Source organism: Nannospalax galili, unplaced genomic scaffold, assembly GCF_000622305.1.
Source record: "Nannospalax galili isolate Female #2095 unplaced genomic scaffold, S.galili_v1.0 scaffold482, whole genome shotgun sequence".
Classification (NCBI taxonomy): domain Eukaryota; kingdom Metazoa; phylum Chordata; class Mammalia; order Rodentia; family Spalacidae; genus Nannospalax; species Nannospalax galili.
In genome coordinates this window covers 753,551-768,413 of record NW_008347521.1, presented here as the reverse complement: position 1 = coordinate 768,413, position 14,863 = coordinate 753,551, and the positions used below count along the sequence as shown (strand labels likewise).

The 14,863-nt window shown below is 43.6% G+C and overlaps 1 protein-coding gene across 3 annotated transcripts in view; it reads left to right on the top strand.

The window, feature by feature from the left end:
* Positions 1-14,863, top strand: part of Pik3cb (phosphatidylinositol-4,5-bisphosphate 3-kinase catalytic subunit beta) — a 171,177-nt gene that overhangs the window by 59,472 nt on the left and 96,842 nt on the right. For all 3 annotated transcript variants that reach the window (XM_029568812.1, XM_008844110.3, XM_029568811.1), the window contains one exon: positions 5,893-6,118. In XM_029568812.1, coding sequence (XP_029424672.1) covers positions 5,893-6,118 — 226 coding nt within the window. The remainder of the gene's footprint in view (positions 1-5,892; positions 6,119-14,863) is intronic.

The following is a 14,863-nucleotide window of genomic DNA, read 5'->3' as shown; positions in this document are numbered from 1 at the left end:
AGGGGCATTGCAGGACACAAGTGCACTTACATCCGGGCAAAACACTCAATACACATAAAAATAAATAAAATTTCAGGAAAAAAAAAAAAGAAAAAGAGATCTCAGAAAGAAAGCTTCCCTGAGAGCATAGGTGTAGGCTTCTCTAAGAGAGAGTACTGTTCATTTTTTTTGTCTTCTAAAACAATCGTATATAGAATTTTGATGGATTTTGAAGTTACATTTTTTAAAATGGTTGCTAAGGGATCTAAATGAGATCACCAGATGGTTCTTGGGTTGGGGATGGACACCTGACAAGATTATAGTTGATAAGGTAAAAGACTAGTCCTAAGGATGCAGGAAGGTAGAGTATCTTTATTGTAAACAAAGTTAACAGTTTTGTTTGAGTTTCTCAGGAAATGTCTGAGGAAAGCAATGAAGCCCAACCCATAAGCCTGGTTCATTGCTATTTTAAAATTAAGCATTCAAGTATACATAACCTTCACAGTTAATTGTGCTGAAATTCTTGATTCTCATCTCTCAAGAAGCTTCCATCAGATTATTGGGAAAGGGACCTTTCCTATGTCTCCGTAATTTTTGTCTTTCTACCCTGCCTCACAGAGATTACAGATGAAAGCAACCATGCCCAGCATATTTTGGGGGAAGGGAGGAGTGGGGAGAAGGAAAAAGTTTATTCAATAAATGCTGTCATATAATTTGGTAAGAGAAAAATAATTTATTTTCTGTGAATGACAGAAATAAAGTCTGCATAGTTTACAGATGAAAATTTAATCAAACTAGTAGAAGAAAATAAATATCTAATTTTGAAATTGAAAAGGACTTCAGAAACACAAAAACTCTGGAGATAAGTATAGAGAAAAAAAAATAGTGGTAGCCCTGACTACATAAAATTTAGTAGCCTTGGGGCTGGAGACATGGCTCAGCGGTTAAGAGCACTTGATATTCTTCCAGAGGACTTGAGCTAAATTCCCAGCACCCAGCTCAGATGGCTCACAACTGCCTGCACCTCGAGCTCCAGGGCATCTGACCTCTGGTTCTATCCTCTTATACACATAAATGATAAAACAAATCTTTTAAAAAATTAGTAGTATCTGTATATACCAAAAAAAACTCATAAATTAAATGAAAAGTAAACTATAAACTGGGAAAATATTTTAAATTGAATTATTTTTATGTATTGCCTGTATGTATGTAAGTGCATTCATGTCATGTAATACCTACAGAGGTCAGAAAAGGGTAGCGGATTACCTGGAACTGGAGTTACGAAGAGTTGTTAGCCACCATGTGCTAACTGGTGCTGGGAACTGATCCCTGGTCTTCTGCAAAGGCATCCAGTGTTTCTTAATACCTGAGCCATCTCTCCACCCACTCTTTTAAGTTTAGATGACAATCAAAGAAAGCATATATTTTGTTGATTTAGTTGACATGGAAAATTTGTAAGTGATGGTATAGAACTTTTTTTTTTTTTTTTGGTCTTTTGAGACAGGGTCTCCCTGTAGCCCCAGCTATCCTGGAACTCACTAGTTTGCCCGGGCTGGCCTTGAACTCAAGAGATCCGCCTGCCTCTACCTCCTGAGTGCTGGGATTAAAGGCGTGCACCACCACGCCCGGCTAGAACTTGTTTTTTTAAATACTTTAGTATTGTATTTTTTGTATATGCGTGTACCCATGTCATGTAATGCCCACGGAAGATAGAAGAGGGTGTTGGATCCCCTGGAACTGGAATTATAGATGGTTGTTAGCCACCATGTGGGTGCTGGGAACTGAACCCTGGTCCTCTGGAAGAGCAACCAATGCTCGTAACCAGTAAGTCATCTCCAGCCCCAGAACTTGTTTTGGTATCTGGGTTTTAGTTTGGGATTTTTTGTTTCTTTTGCAGTGGTAGAGATTGAACTCAGGGCCTTGTCCATTGCAAATACTTTACCTCTGGACTACATTTCTAGCCAGTGTTTTGGTATCTGTATCCATTATGACATGAGTATCACAAAGTAACCTAACTATTCTATTGTACTGTTGGCATTTCTAAAATGGTGAGAAGTCTTAAAAACTACCCCGTTAGCAAATTCAAACAGTAAAATACAGTGCTGTCAACTATAGTCACTTTGCTGCCTATCATATCTCCAGAGCTTACTATGTTCCTCTCCCCCCCTCTACTGCCCGCATCCATCTCTATGTGGATTTATTTCGTTACTTTTATTTATGTGTGTATGTATATTTACATACACTGCTGATCATACTAGGGAAATTCATTCAGTGATCACATCTAAAACATAAATATTGAAAAAAGGTGTCATTAAATCATATAATCATGAAGGACGTCTGGGACAATAACTTGACATGATCACCCTTAACACAAATGACAGAATGTATGAAATACAGTGGGGAAGCATGGGTGGGTGCTAGTGGGGAAGGGGTATAAAGTTTATTAAGATATTCTAAGCTGGGAGTGGTGGCACTTGAGGGAGACAGAGGCAGGCAGATCTCTCTGAGTTCCAGGCCAGCTGGGACTACAGGGAGTCCCTGTCTCAAAATGACCAAAAAAAAAGATGTTCTGTATGAAATACACAAAAATTCGATAAAAAAAATTTTGGGGGGTCTTTTTTTGAGACAGAGTCTCCCTGTAGCCTCAGCTGTCCGGGAACTCACTATGTAGACCAGGCTGGCCTTGAACTCACAGAGATCCACCTGCCTGAGTGCTGGGATTAAAGGCGTGTGCTACCACACCTGGCTGATAAAATTTTTTAACAAATACCAAGAAATTATATAAGAAATACCAAGAAATTATATAATCAAATTGAAAAAAAGCAAATTGAAAATTATGTAATAGAGAAATTGTAAAATACAATTTTACAATAATTATTGATACATGAGAATTCTAAAACTAATTTTTGAAGTAAAAGGAAAATACAGAATTAATTTAGCTATTACGTTACTACTTAGTACTTCTGTTTGTTAGGTTTATTTTATTTTATGTGTATGAGTGTGTAGCCTGCATATATTTAAGTACACCATGTCTGTGCATCGCCCTCAGAGGCTAGAAGAGGGCATCAGATCCCATTGAATGGAGTTAAGGACAGTTGTTAGGTGCCATGTGCATGCTGCGAACCAAACCTAGGTCCTCTGCAAGAATAGCAAGTGCTGTTAACTGCTGAGCCATTTTTCCAGCCCCCTGTTTTTGTTTGTTTTTTGATACAGAATCTTGCCTAGTATGTACTGTATAGTTGAGGATGACCTTTAACTGTTCCTTCTATCTATATCACTCAAGTGCTGGGATCACAGGTGTGTGTGTGCCACCACAACCAGCTTGCTTCTGTTTTGTAGTCACTGGTGACAGGTGTGGATACCTAGTCATACCTGACACTGAATTAACCATTGATAGTCTCTCTCGCTTTCTCTCTTTTTCTTTTAGTCTTTTTGAGACGGTCTCCCTTGTAGCCCCAGCTGGCCTGGAATATGTAGACCAGACTGACCTTGAACTCACAGAGATCCACCTGCCTCTGCCTCCTGAGTTCTGGGACTTAAAGTGTGCCACCATGCCCAGCCTGATACATAATTTTTTTTAAAAAAAAATTATGAAATGCAGATATTTATATTTAGAGCCTTTGAATTTGCTGTGTAGCTGAGGATAACCTTGAACTCTTGATCATCCTGCCTCTGCCTCCCTAGTGCTGAGATTACAGGCCTCTGATTACAGTCACCATACTATTTGTTCAATTTTGTTTTTTATTAGAAATTACAAAGTGTTTAGAAATGTTAAATAGGCAAGATCTCATTGATTCTTAATCTTCATAGGCATTTTGCTTTCAATTTATTTGCATATTTTGTGTGCTATGTTGTTATATTATCTTAGAACTACAGAATAATTCCTTACATAACCTCTCTTTCCTGTTCTGTATGGTCTGGAGAATGATCTACTTTTGAAAGTAGCTGTATTTTTGGTTTTGAATGAATGAGTTTTAAGTATCTAGCAAGCAAAAATAAAAGTAGCAGACGGAGAGAAGCAGCAGATAGCAAAACGTCATCAAATCAGGAATTTACAACATCCAGTAGAGACAACTTGTGTAGTCTGATTGAAAGAGCAAACATCAAGACATGGCTTACAAGCATCCACTAGGAGCCAGCTGGGGAAGTTGGGGCAGTCAGCTGGAGTTTCTGATTGAGCTTTCGCTCCATGGATGAGCTTCCCAAGGTAGAATTTCTGACTTCCCATTTCCACTGCAGCTATTTTTATCAAGGATAGCCTCTGTTGGAAATTATTTGCCCTCTAGCTGTTCTCAAGGACACAGTGTTTTGGACTGTTTTGCTCTTCTCTTCCTTTCCTGTCACTGAGTTAGGGGCCCATCTCATCTGTATTACTCAGGGTTGTCTGTTGGAACAGCTGACATAATGAATGAATATGTAGGTGTAGGTGTGTGTGTGTGCGTGTGTGTGTGCGTGTGTGTGTGTGTTACACATAATAAAATATATATATATATAATTATAAATTAGATTACTTTGAAATAGTAACAACAGCTGAATCACACTTGAGAGGCTGAGAACCTGGTGCTTGGCCCTTGAGGCTGGGTGCATCAGCAGTGGCAATAGCCCCATAGTGGCTGTCTTACACTGGAGAGGCCAAGAATCCAGTAGTCGCTCAGCCCATTGGGCTAAATGCACATGTATTCCCAATCTAGTGCCAAAAGCCTGGAGGTGTCCTAGGGAGCCACTGGTTCTTAGTCAACAATGGAAGCTGGTAACGCTGGTTCTGATGTCCAGGAAGGTGTCAGCAGCAGTAGCAACTGGGTAAATCAACTCAGCAGCCAGAGGGAAGGCCAAAAAAGCAAAAAGCAAACAATCTTTCTGCCATACCCTTTTAATGCAATCTGCAGTCATTTGGGGTGGGTCTTCTCATTGCAATTAAGGCAGTTAAGACAGTTCCTCAATTGAGGCTCCCTACTCTGATTTGTGCCAAGTTGACATTAAAACCAACCACCACAAGGAGCTTTGGAGACTACTTTGAGACAAATATGTTTGGGTCTGAAATGGGTGAGGAAGCAACCCAGCTTCCAGAGCCAACTTCTCAGTGAGTTCAAACAGCACATGACAGTTTATCAATATAATGTACATGTTTGCTATTTTGTTTTTTGTTTTGTTTTGGGTTTTTTTTTTTTTTTTTGGTCTTTTTGAGACGGGGGTCTCTCTGTAGCTCCAGCTATCCTGGAACTCTCTATGTAGATCAGGCTGGCCTTGAACTCACAGAGTTCCACCTGCCTCTGCCTCCTGAGTGCTGGGATTAAAGGCGTGCACCACCACACCTGCTTGTTTGCAATTTTTTAAAAAATATTTTATTATTTTTATTTTATGTGTATGAGTGTTATGCCTGCATGTAGGTAAGTGCACCCATGTTGTGCAGTGCCCATGGAAGACAGAAGAGGCTATAGGATCCCCTAGAACTGGAGTTATGGACAGTTGTTAGTTGCCATGTGGGTGCTGGGATTTGAACCCAGGTCTTCTGCAAGAACAGTCAGTATTCTTAACCACTGAGCCATCTCTCCAGCCCCTGCTATTTTTTTTTTTTTTTAACTTAGCTGGACATGGTTGATCATACCTGTAAATTGGATATTTGGGAGGGTGTAATAGGAAGATTGCTACAAGTTTGAGACCAACCTAGGCTATTTAGTAAGTTCCAGGACAGTCTGAGCTACAGTGTGAGACCCTGTCACATGCACACACATATATTAACCTCCACCCCCTAAGCACTAATGTATCTGGTATGAGTTTCCAAGTCCGATTTTATTTCTGTTTTAATTGTTTTATGATCTGTAAGTCATTTAGCAGGTCTTTACTATCAGGCATCTTTGTATATTTGTGCCAGTGTTTCAATCCAGATAATGTTTTATTGTTTTCTTCCTGCAGATGTTATGGAAGCAAGTTCACAATTACCCAATGTTTAACCTCCTTATGGAAATTGACTCTTACATGTTTGCATGTGTGAATCAAACTGCTGTGTATGAGGAACTTGAAGATGAAACACGAAGGCTTTGTGATGTCAGACCTTTTCTTCCAGTTCTCAAATTAGTGACTAGAAGTTGTGACCCTGCAGAAAAATTGGACTCAAAAATTGGAGTCCTTATAGGAAAAGGTAATTTAACAGTTTTCAGTATGAACTTTTAGTGTTATCTTTGTTTTAAATGTAAACATACAGTAAATATATTCTCAGACATTATTTTTCAACACTGAGTTCGTGGACCAGTACTGTTTGAGAGTAAGGTTTGTGTGGCATTGAAGGTGTTAAGAAGCTCCTAGCAATGTGATAATACCACAGTGTCTAAGGGCTTTTATTTATGTCTTTTTTTTAAACTGTTGGTTCAGTTTTATATTGCAAAAGTAATAGTCTTTGATTAATGGGAAAGAAAAAAAATTGTTCCTTTACCTAAGGTATTTTGAGATCCCACGTTTCCCCCTACCACATATTATATAACAACCCAGCTTGGCTTCTATCTCAGTGTAACCCAGGCAGGTTTGAAATTGCTGTGCTCCTGCCTCAGACTCCTGGGTGCAGGGATCGAGGTATACACTATCAGACTTGGCTAGGAAGCCCTTTTGTAAGAGATTATTCTTACCTTTTGAACTGCCCTCAAAATATAAACATATTTTATTTGCAGTTGTTTGTCAATTAAGACTTTACATTGCTTGATCTTCCTATAAAGAACTCGAATTCTTCCTGAATTTTTTGCTCCTTTGCTGAAGTTATCTGCAATTACAAGTTATTTTTGTAACTAATCAAGGTATATCCACCTTGATCTCTTGAAAATTAATTCTAGGGGCTGGAGATGTAGGCCAGTAGGTAGAGTACCTATCTGGCATGCATGAAGCCCCAGGCCTCATTCAAACAAACAAATGAAAATGGGCATGATGGGACGTGCTTATAATCTCAGCACTTGGGAGCTGGAAGCAGGAGGATCAGGAATTGACGATCATTCTCAGCTATATAACAAAATGGAGGCCAGCTTAGGCCACATGAGACTCTGTCTTAAAATATCTGAAGAAAAGTAACATAGAGGAATCTCTCTTGGTATAGAAATCTTAGGAGTCTCAAGATTTATTGTGTATCAACACCTTGCTTTAGAGAAAGTACTAACTTGACTTAGAAACTATGTGGAGTTACTAAGGATAGGACTGAAGATTAAATCCAAAATCAGAAAATCCATTGGAGGCTTTGTATTTGATTGACTGTTTGTATTGACGTGATTCACCAAAGTAAGGTAACACAATACTACTCTCTTTAAGATAACACTTCTTTGGGCCTCAGGATATAACTCAGTTGGCAGAGTGCTTACCTAGCATGCACAAAGCCTAGGATTTGATCTCCTGCATGCTTGTAATACCAGCAACACGTGTATTGCCAATAAGAAACCAGCCATTCTCTGAAATAAACGTTGTGAGTGTCCTCAAGCATCTGTCATTTGGTAAACCAACAAGACTTGCATTCAGAGAATAGTCCACAGTGTAACTGTTGGCTAGCCTAAATTATAATGTGTCAAGATTTTTTGAAGTATTTAAAAAATATTTTATCTGTGTCTGTCTGTCTGTCTGTCTATCTATTTTGAGACTGGGTGTCATAATGTAGACCGGGTTGGCCTCAAATTCACAGAGATGGGCCTGCCTTTGATTTGCTAGTGCCTAGGATTAAAGGTATGCATTACCATGCCCAGCCTTTTAGTTGTCTTTACCCATTGAGCCATCTCATTGGCCCCAAACTTAGATGGACCCCCCCCCCCCCCGCTTTCCTCCCCTTGTAGATTTTTGAGATAGGGTCTCCCTTATAGCTTCAACTGGCCTGGAACTCACTATATAGACTGGGCTTGATCTCACAGAGATTTGCTTACCTCTGGGACTAAAGGTGTGTGCCATCATGCCTGGAAGATTACTCTTAATGGTCTTAATCAGTTAGATATGAATTAACTAGCCACCATTAACATTACCTAAGCTTGCCAAATTTAGCAAATTTAAATACAGGAGGTCCAAATATTACATAGGTTATACTTTGGCTAACAGTATGTATATTCGGTATTTCTGTGCAGTTGAGATTAACATGAGCATGCTGTATTGTGTCTGGCAGCCTTACTTTATGATACTATAGCACAGGATTCATATAAAAGCTAAATTTCTCTTTCTATAAACAATGTGCTATATTTCATGCAATATTATAGGGTTTATTGTAGCTAATTTCTTGTGTAATGTGCTGTATAAGTCAATCAAGATTATAAACAATGCTTATAACAGAAATTAATGTGCTCTTAGCTGTCATAAATTATTCTATTTAGCATGTATGTAAAAGATGGCTTTAAGGTTGTATACTGAAAAACGAGTTTTTATTTCAGAAGTCTGTTTTTGTGTTTTAGAGTGAATTTTTACTTTTCATACCTAATAAGCCAGTTTTTGCAATTGCTTCTTTGTCCATAGTGACTGTAACCAGGGCTTGGTGAGGTCACGCCTCCTGAGAAAACAATAAACAATTATTTCAGTTTAACTTCAGGAACAAGGTTGCTGCCTCCTCTCTCCAAAGAAAACAATAGAATTTTTACAACGTAACTGCCCTAAATAGGCTAAAAATACCATTTCCTGTAAGATGGTGTGCTTGATTTTTCAAATTTCTATTTATTCTAAATAATTATTTACAGAGTTGTTTGCATTCTGATCATTGGTGACGGTATCTGCCACTCCTGCATTATTTTGTACAGTGTCCTGTAAAAAAGAATTATAATCAGATGATATCAGCATTCGAAAAAGAATGTTTGTTTTGGGTCTATTTTCAGAGGTTTGTAATTCAGGGTGCTTGAGAGGCTGAGGCAGGAGGATCTCAAGTTGAAGTCCTTCCTGGGCAGGGACTTCAACAAGTTAAAGGCCAGCCTTGGAACTTAGTAAGATCCTGTATCAGAATCAAAATTTCAAAAGAGGGCTGGAAATATAGCTCAGTGGCAGAGTGGAAGGCCCTAGCAACATTATCACCAACACTACCACTACTACCACTGCCTGCTAAGTTTTTGGATTTTGTTTAGTTTGGGACAGGATTAAATTATCTTTCAAAACCAATAATCCCATCTGTGTTGGTGTGAGTGAGAATGTCCCCTATAGCTTCCAAGTATTTCAGCACTTGGTCAGTTGGTGGCGGTGTTTGGAGAGGTGTGGTTTTGCTGGAGAAAGCATGTCACTGGAGGTGGACTTTGAGAGTTCAAAGCCTGCCTCCACTTCAGTATGTCTCTCTGCTTCCTGTACCTGCTTAAAGATGTGAGGTGAGTTCCCAGCTTTCTGTTCTGGCTGCTTCCTGCCACATCTCCGCCATGATGGACTCATCCCTCTAGAATCATAAGCCAAGCCCAATAAACTCTTCCTTTTTAAGTGGGCTTGGTCATTTTTTTTTTTTTTTTTGTCTGTGTGTGTGTGTGTGTGTGTGTGTGTGTGTGTGTGTGTGTGTGTGTGTTTGAGACAGGGTCTCCCTGTAGCCCCAGCTGACCTGGAACTTGCCAGGCTGGCCTCGAACTCACAGAGATGCACCTGCCTCTGCTTCTCAAGTGCTGGGATTATGTTGTCATAGCAACGTAAAAGTACCTAATACACCATCATTACCCCTCAAAATATCCAATACATTGCTTGAGCTTGAAAGAAATGGAAAACCCTGAACTTGCTAGCTGCCTTATTCTGTTTGTAATTAAAGGGGAACAAAGAGATCCTGGATGTTCCTCAGTCTCTAAAAATTTATTTTATCTTGGTTGAGCTGGAAATTTTTTCTGACAGCTAAAGCCAATGGGCAAAGTATCTTTTACACAAGAAAACCCAAAGAAAATAACGACATTCAAGAGGCCCACCTGCTGCAAGATCAGTAACTGGAATCCTGTCTCAACAGAGATTTCAAATTCTGGAGTTCATTTTCGGTGAGCTCTGAACTCTATCTCAGCATCATTAGTGATTTGACCCCTTAGGTCCCTTCTGTTTCCTGGGAAGTGCTTTAAAATTACAAACAGATGAGTATATTGAGCTCCATAGAGACAGCACTGGGGCAAGTGAGAGCTGGACGGGCACTGGGTGATTCTGTGCCTTGCTAAGGAAAACAACTAAATGTGGGCAAAGGAGATCCTAAGAAGCTGAGAGGCAAAATGTCATCATATGCATTCTTTGTGCAAACTTGCTGGGAGGAGCTCAAGAAGAAGCACCCTGATGCTTCCCTCAACTTCTGAGTTTTCCAAGAAGTGCTCAGAGAGGTGGAAGACCATCTCTGCCAAAGAAGAAGGAACATTTGAAGACATGGCAAAGGCTCGTTATGAAAGAGAAATGAAAACCTACACCCCTCCTAAAGGGGAAACCAAAAGTTCAAAGATCCCAACACACCCAAGGGACCTCCTTCAGCTTTCTGGTTCTGTTCTGAGTATCGCCCCGAAATCAAAGGAGAGCATCCCGGCTTATCTGCTGGTGATGTTGTAAAGAAACTGGGAGAGATGTGGAGCAGCACTGCTGCAGAGGATAAGCAGTGAGAAGAAGGCCGCCAGGCTGAAGGGGAAATACAAAAAGGGTGCTGCTGCCTGCAGCTAAGGAAAACCTGGTGCTGCAGCAAGAACAGGAAGATGGAGACGAGGAGGAAGGTGGAGATGAGGAGGAAGGTGGAGACGAGGAGGAAGGTGGAGACGAGGAGGAAATGGAGACGAGGAGGAAGGTGGAGACGAGGAGGAAGGGGGAGACGAGGAGGAAATGGAGACGAGGAGGAAGGGGGAGACGAGGAGGAAATGGAGACGAGGAGGAAGGTGGGGACGAGGAGGAAATGGAGACGAGGAGGAAGGTGGAGACGAGGAGGAAGGGGGAGACGAGGAAATGGAGACGAGGAGGAAGGGGGAGACGAGGAGGAAATGGAGACGAGGAGGAAGGTGGGGACGAGGAGGAAAGGGAGACGAGGAGGAAGGTGGAGACGAGGAGGAAGGGGGAGACGAGGAAATGGAGACGAGGAGGAAGGGGGAGACGAGGAGGAAATGGAGACGAGGAGGAAGGTGGGGACGAGGAGGAAAGGGAGACGAGGAGGAAGGTGGAGACGAGGAGGAAGGGGGAGACGAGGAAATGGAGACGAGGAGGAAGGGGGAGACGAGGAGGAAATGGAGACGAGGAGGAAGGTGGGGACGAGGAGGAAAGGGAGACGAGGAGGAAGGTGGAGACGAGGAGGAAGGGGGAGACGAGGAAATGGAGACGAGGAGGAAGGGGGAGACGAGGAGGAAATGGAGACGAGGAGGAAGGTGGGGACGAGGAGGAAAGGGAGACGAGGAGGAAGGTGGAGACGAGGAGGAAGGGGGAGACGAGGAAATGGAGACGAGGAGGAAGGGGGAGACGAGGAGGAAATGGAGACGAGGAGGAAGGTGGGGACGAGGAGGAAAGGGAGACGAGGAGGAAGGTGGAGACGAGGAGGAAGGGGGAGACGAGGAAATGGAGACGAGGAGGAAGGGGGAGACGAGGAGGAAATGGAGACGAGGAGGAAGGTGGGGACGAGGAGGAAAGGGAGACGAGGAGGAAGGTGGAGACGAGGAGGAAGGGGGAGACGAGGAAATGGAGACGAGGAGGAAGGGGGAGACGAGGAGGAAATGGAGACGAGGAGGAAGGTGGGGACGAGGAGGAAAGGGAGACGAGGAGGAAGGTGGAGACGAGGAGGAAGGGGGAGACGAGGAAATGGAGACGAGGAGGAAGGGGGAGACGAGGAGGAAATGGAGACGAGGAGGAAGGTGGGGACGAGGAGGAAAGGGAGACGAGGAGGAAGGTGGAGACGAGGAGGAAGGGGGAGACGAGGAAATGGAGACGAGGAGGAAGGGGGAGACGAGGAGGAAATGGAGACGAGGAGGAAGGTGGGGACGAGGAGGAAAGGGAGACGAGGAGGAAGGTGGAGACGAGGAGGAAGGGGGAGACGAGGAAATGGAGACGAGGAGGAAGGGGGAGACGAGGAGGAAATGGAGACGAGGAGGAAGGTGGGGACGAGGAGGAAAGGGAGACGAGGAGGAAGGTGGAGACGAGGAGGAAGGGGGAGACGAGGAAATGGAGACGAGGAGGAAGGGGGAGACGAGGAGGAAATGGAGACGAGGAGGAAGGTGGGGACGAGGAGGAAAGGGAGACGAGGAGGAAGGTGGAGACGAGGAGGAAGGGGGAGACGAGGAAATGGAGACGAGGAGGAAGGGGGAGACGAGGAGGAAATGGAGACGAGGAGGAAGGTGGGGACGAGGAGGAAAGGGAGACGAGGAGGAAGGTGGAGACGAGGAGGAAGGGGGAGACGAGGAAATGGAGACGAGGAGGAAGGGGGAGACGAGGAGGAAATGGAGACGAGGAGGAAGGTGGGGACGAGGAGGAAAGGGAGACGAGGAGGAAGGTGGAGACGAGGAGGAAGGGGGAGACGAGGAAATGGAGACGAGGAGGAAGGGGGAGACGAGGAGGAAATGGAGACGAGGAGGAAGGTGGGGACGAGGAGGAAAGGGAGACGAGGAGGAAGGTGGAGACGAGGAGGAAGGGGGAGACGAGGAAATGGAGACGAGGAGGAAGGGGGAGACGAGGAGGAAATGGAGACGAGGAGGAAGGTGGGGACGAGGAGGAAAGGGAGACGAGGAGGAAGGTGGAGACGAGGAGGAAGGGGGAGACGAGGAAATGGAGACGAGGAGGAAGGGGGAGACGAGGAGGAAATGGAGACGAGGAGGAAGGTGGGGACGAGGAGGAAAGGGAGACGAGGAGGAAGGTGGAGACGAGGAGGAAGGGGGAGACGAGGAAATGGAGACGAGGAGGAAGGGGGAGACGAGGAGGAAATGGAGACGAGGAGGAAGGTGGGGACGAGGAGGAAAGGGAGACGAGGAGGAAGGTGGAGACGAGGAGGAAGGGGGAGACGAGGAAATGGAGACGAGGAGGAAGGGGGAGACGAGGAGGAAATGGAGACGAGGAGGAAGGTGGGGACGAGGAGGAAAGGGAGACGAGGAGGAAGGTGGAGACGAGGAGGAAGGGGGAGACGAGGAAATGGAGACGAGGAGGAAGGGGGAGACGAGGAGGAAATGGAGACGAGGAGGAAGGTGGGGACGAGGAGGAAAGGGAGACGAGGAGGAAGGTGGAGACGAGGAGGAAGGGGGAGACGAGGAAATGGAGACGAGGAGGAAGGGGGAGACGAGGAGGAAATGGAGACGAGGAGGAAGGTGGGGACGAGGAGGAAAGGGAGACGAGGAGGAAGGTGGAGACGAGGAGGAAGGGGGAGACGAGGAAATGGAGACGAGGAGGAAGGGGGAGACGAGGAGGAAATGGAGACGAGGAGGAAGGTGGGGACGAGGAGGAAAGGGAGACGAGGAGGAAGGTGGAGACGAGGAGGAAGGGGGAGACGAGGAAATGGAGACGAGGAGGAAGGGGGAGACGAGGAGGAAATGGAGACGAGGAGGGAGGTGGAGACGAGGAGGAAATGGAGACGAGGAAGGTGGAGACTAGGAGGAAGTTCTAGCGCAGTTTTTTTTTTTTCTTGTCTGTAAAGCGTTTAATCCCCTGTACACAGCTCACTCCTTTTAAAGAAAAAGTTGCACCGTAAGGCGATGTAAGATTTGTTTTTAAACTGTACAGTGTCTCTTTCTGTATAATTTAACACACCACCGAATATGTCTTTAGATAGCCCTGTCCTGGAGGTATTTTCCTTAGCCACTAACCTTGCCTGGTACAGTACGGGGTGTAAATTGGCATGGGAATTTAAAGCAGGTTCTTGGTGCACAGCACAGATCAGTCGTATGTGGGGATGGTAGGTTTTTCATCTTCAGTTGTCTGATGCAGCTTATACAAAAATAATTGTCCTGTTAACTGGATACCCCTCTGTAATTGCAAAACAAAAATATGCAGCTGTTTTGTTGACATTCTGAATGCATCTAAGTAAAAGTTTTTTTTAATTAAAAAAAATTACAGATTTATTTAAATTTTTTAATCATGATATGCATGTGTGTGTGGGAGTGTACCTGAGAGTCTGAAGAAGGCATCAGATCCCTATAGCTGGAGTTACATGATATTGTTAGCCACCAATATAGGTTCTTGGAACTGAACGTGTCCTCTGCAAGACCTGGGTTTAATCCCCAGCACCCATGTGGTAGCTAACAACCATCCATAACTCCAATTCCAGGGGGTCTGCCACCCTCTTCTGATCTCTGTGGGCATTGCATGACATGGGGGTACTTACATACATGCAGGCAATACAATCATGCACATAAAATAAAATTAAAAATAATAAATAAAATATTTTGAAAAAAAGAATTCAGAAAGGTGAGGCTGGGTGTGGTGGTGCATAACTTTAATCCTACCACTTGGGAGGCAGAGGCAGGTAGAGCTCTGAGTTTGAGGCTAGCCTGGTCTACATAGTGAGTTCCAGGCCAGCAGGGGCTACAGAGAGACCCTGTCTCAAAAAAAAAAAAAAAAAAAAAAAAAAAACCAACCCAGAGAAGTGGACAATTTAGAGATATTTAGAAGGTAGATTAGAGCTTGGTATGATGGTGCATCCTGCCGTTTAGCACTTAGGCCAAGGCGTGAGGATTGCTTGAATTTTAGGTCAGTCAGGGCTATGTAGCAAGGTGCTGGTTCCCCACCAAAAGTAGGTGGATTATTAGACATGAGTTGTAATAAAGAATTTCACATGATGTCACCTACACAGTTTATTTTCAAGAACCATGCAATCAACTTACAAAGAAAAAAAAATTCATAATTTAAGTAAATTTACAATTTTGTGTTGAATACATTCATAGCTCTCCTGTACTAAATACTTTATTTAGTCTAGGAAAATTATGTAGTCCATTTATAGCTCTCTTACAGTAATGTGTTTTTATTACACAGATGTAAAACTATCCAGGAAAATAATATC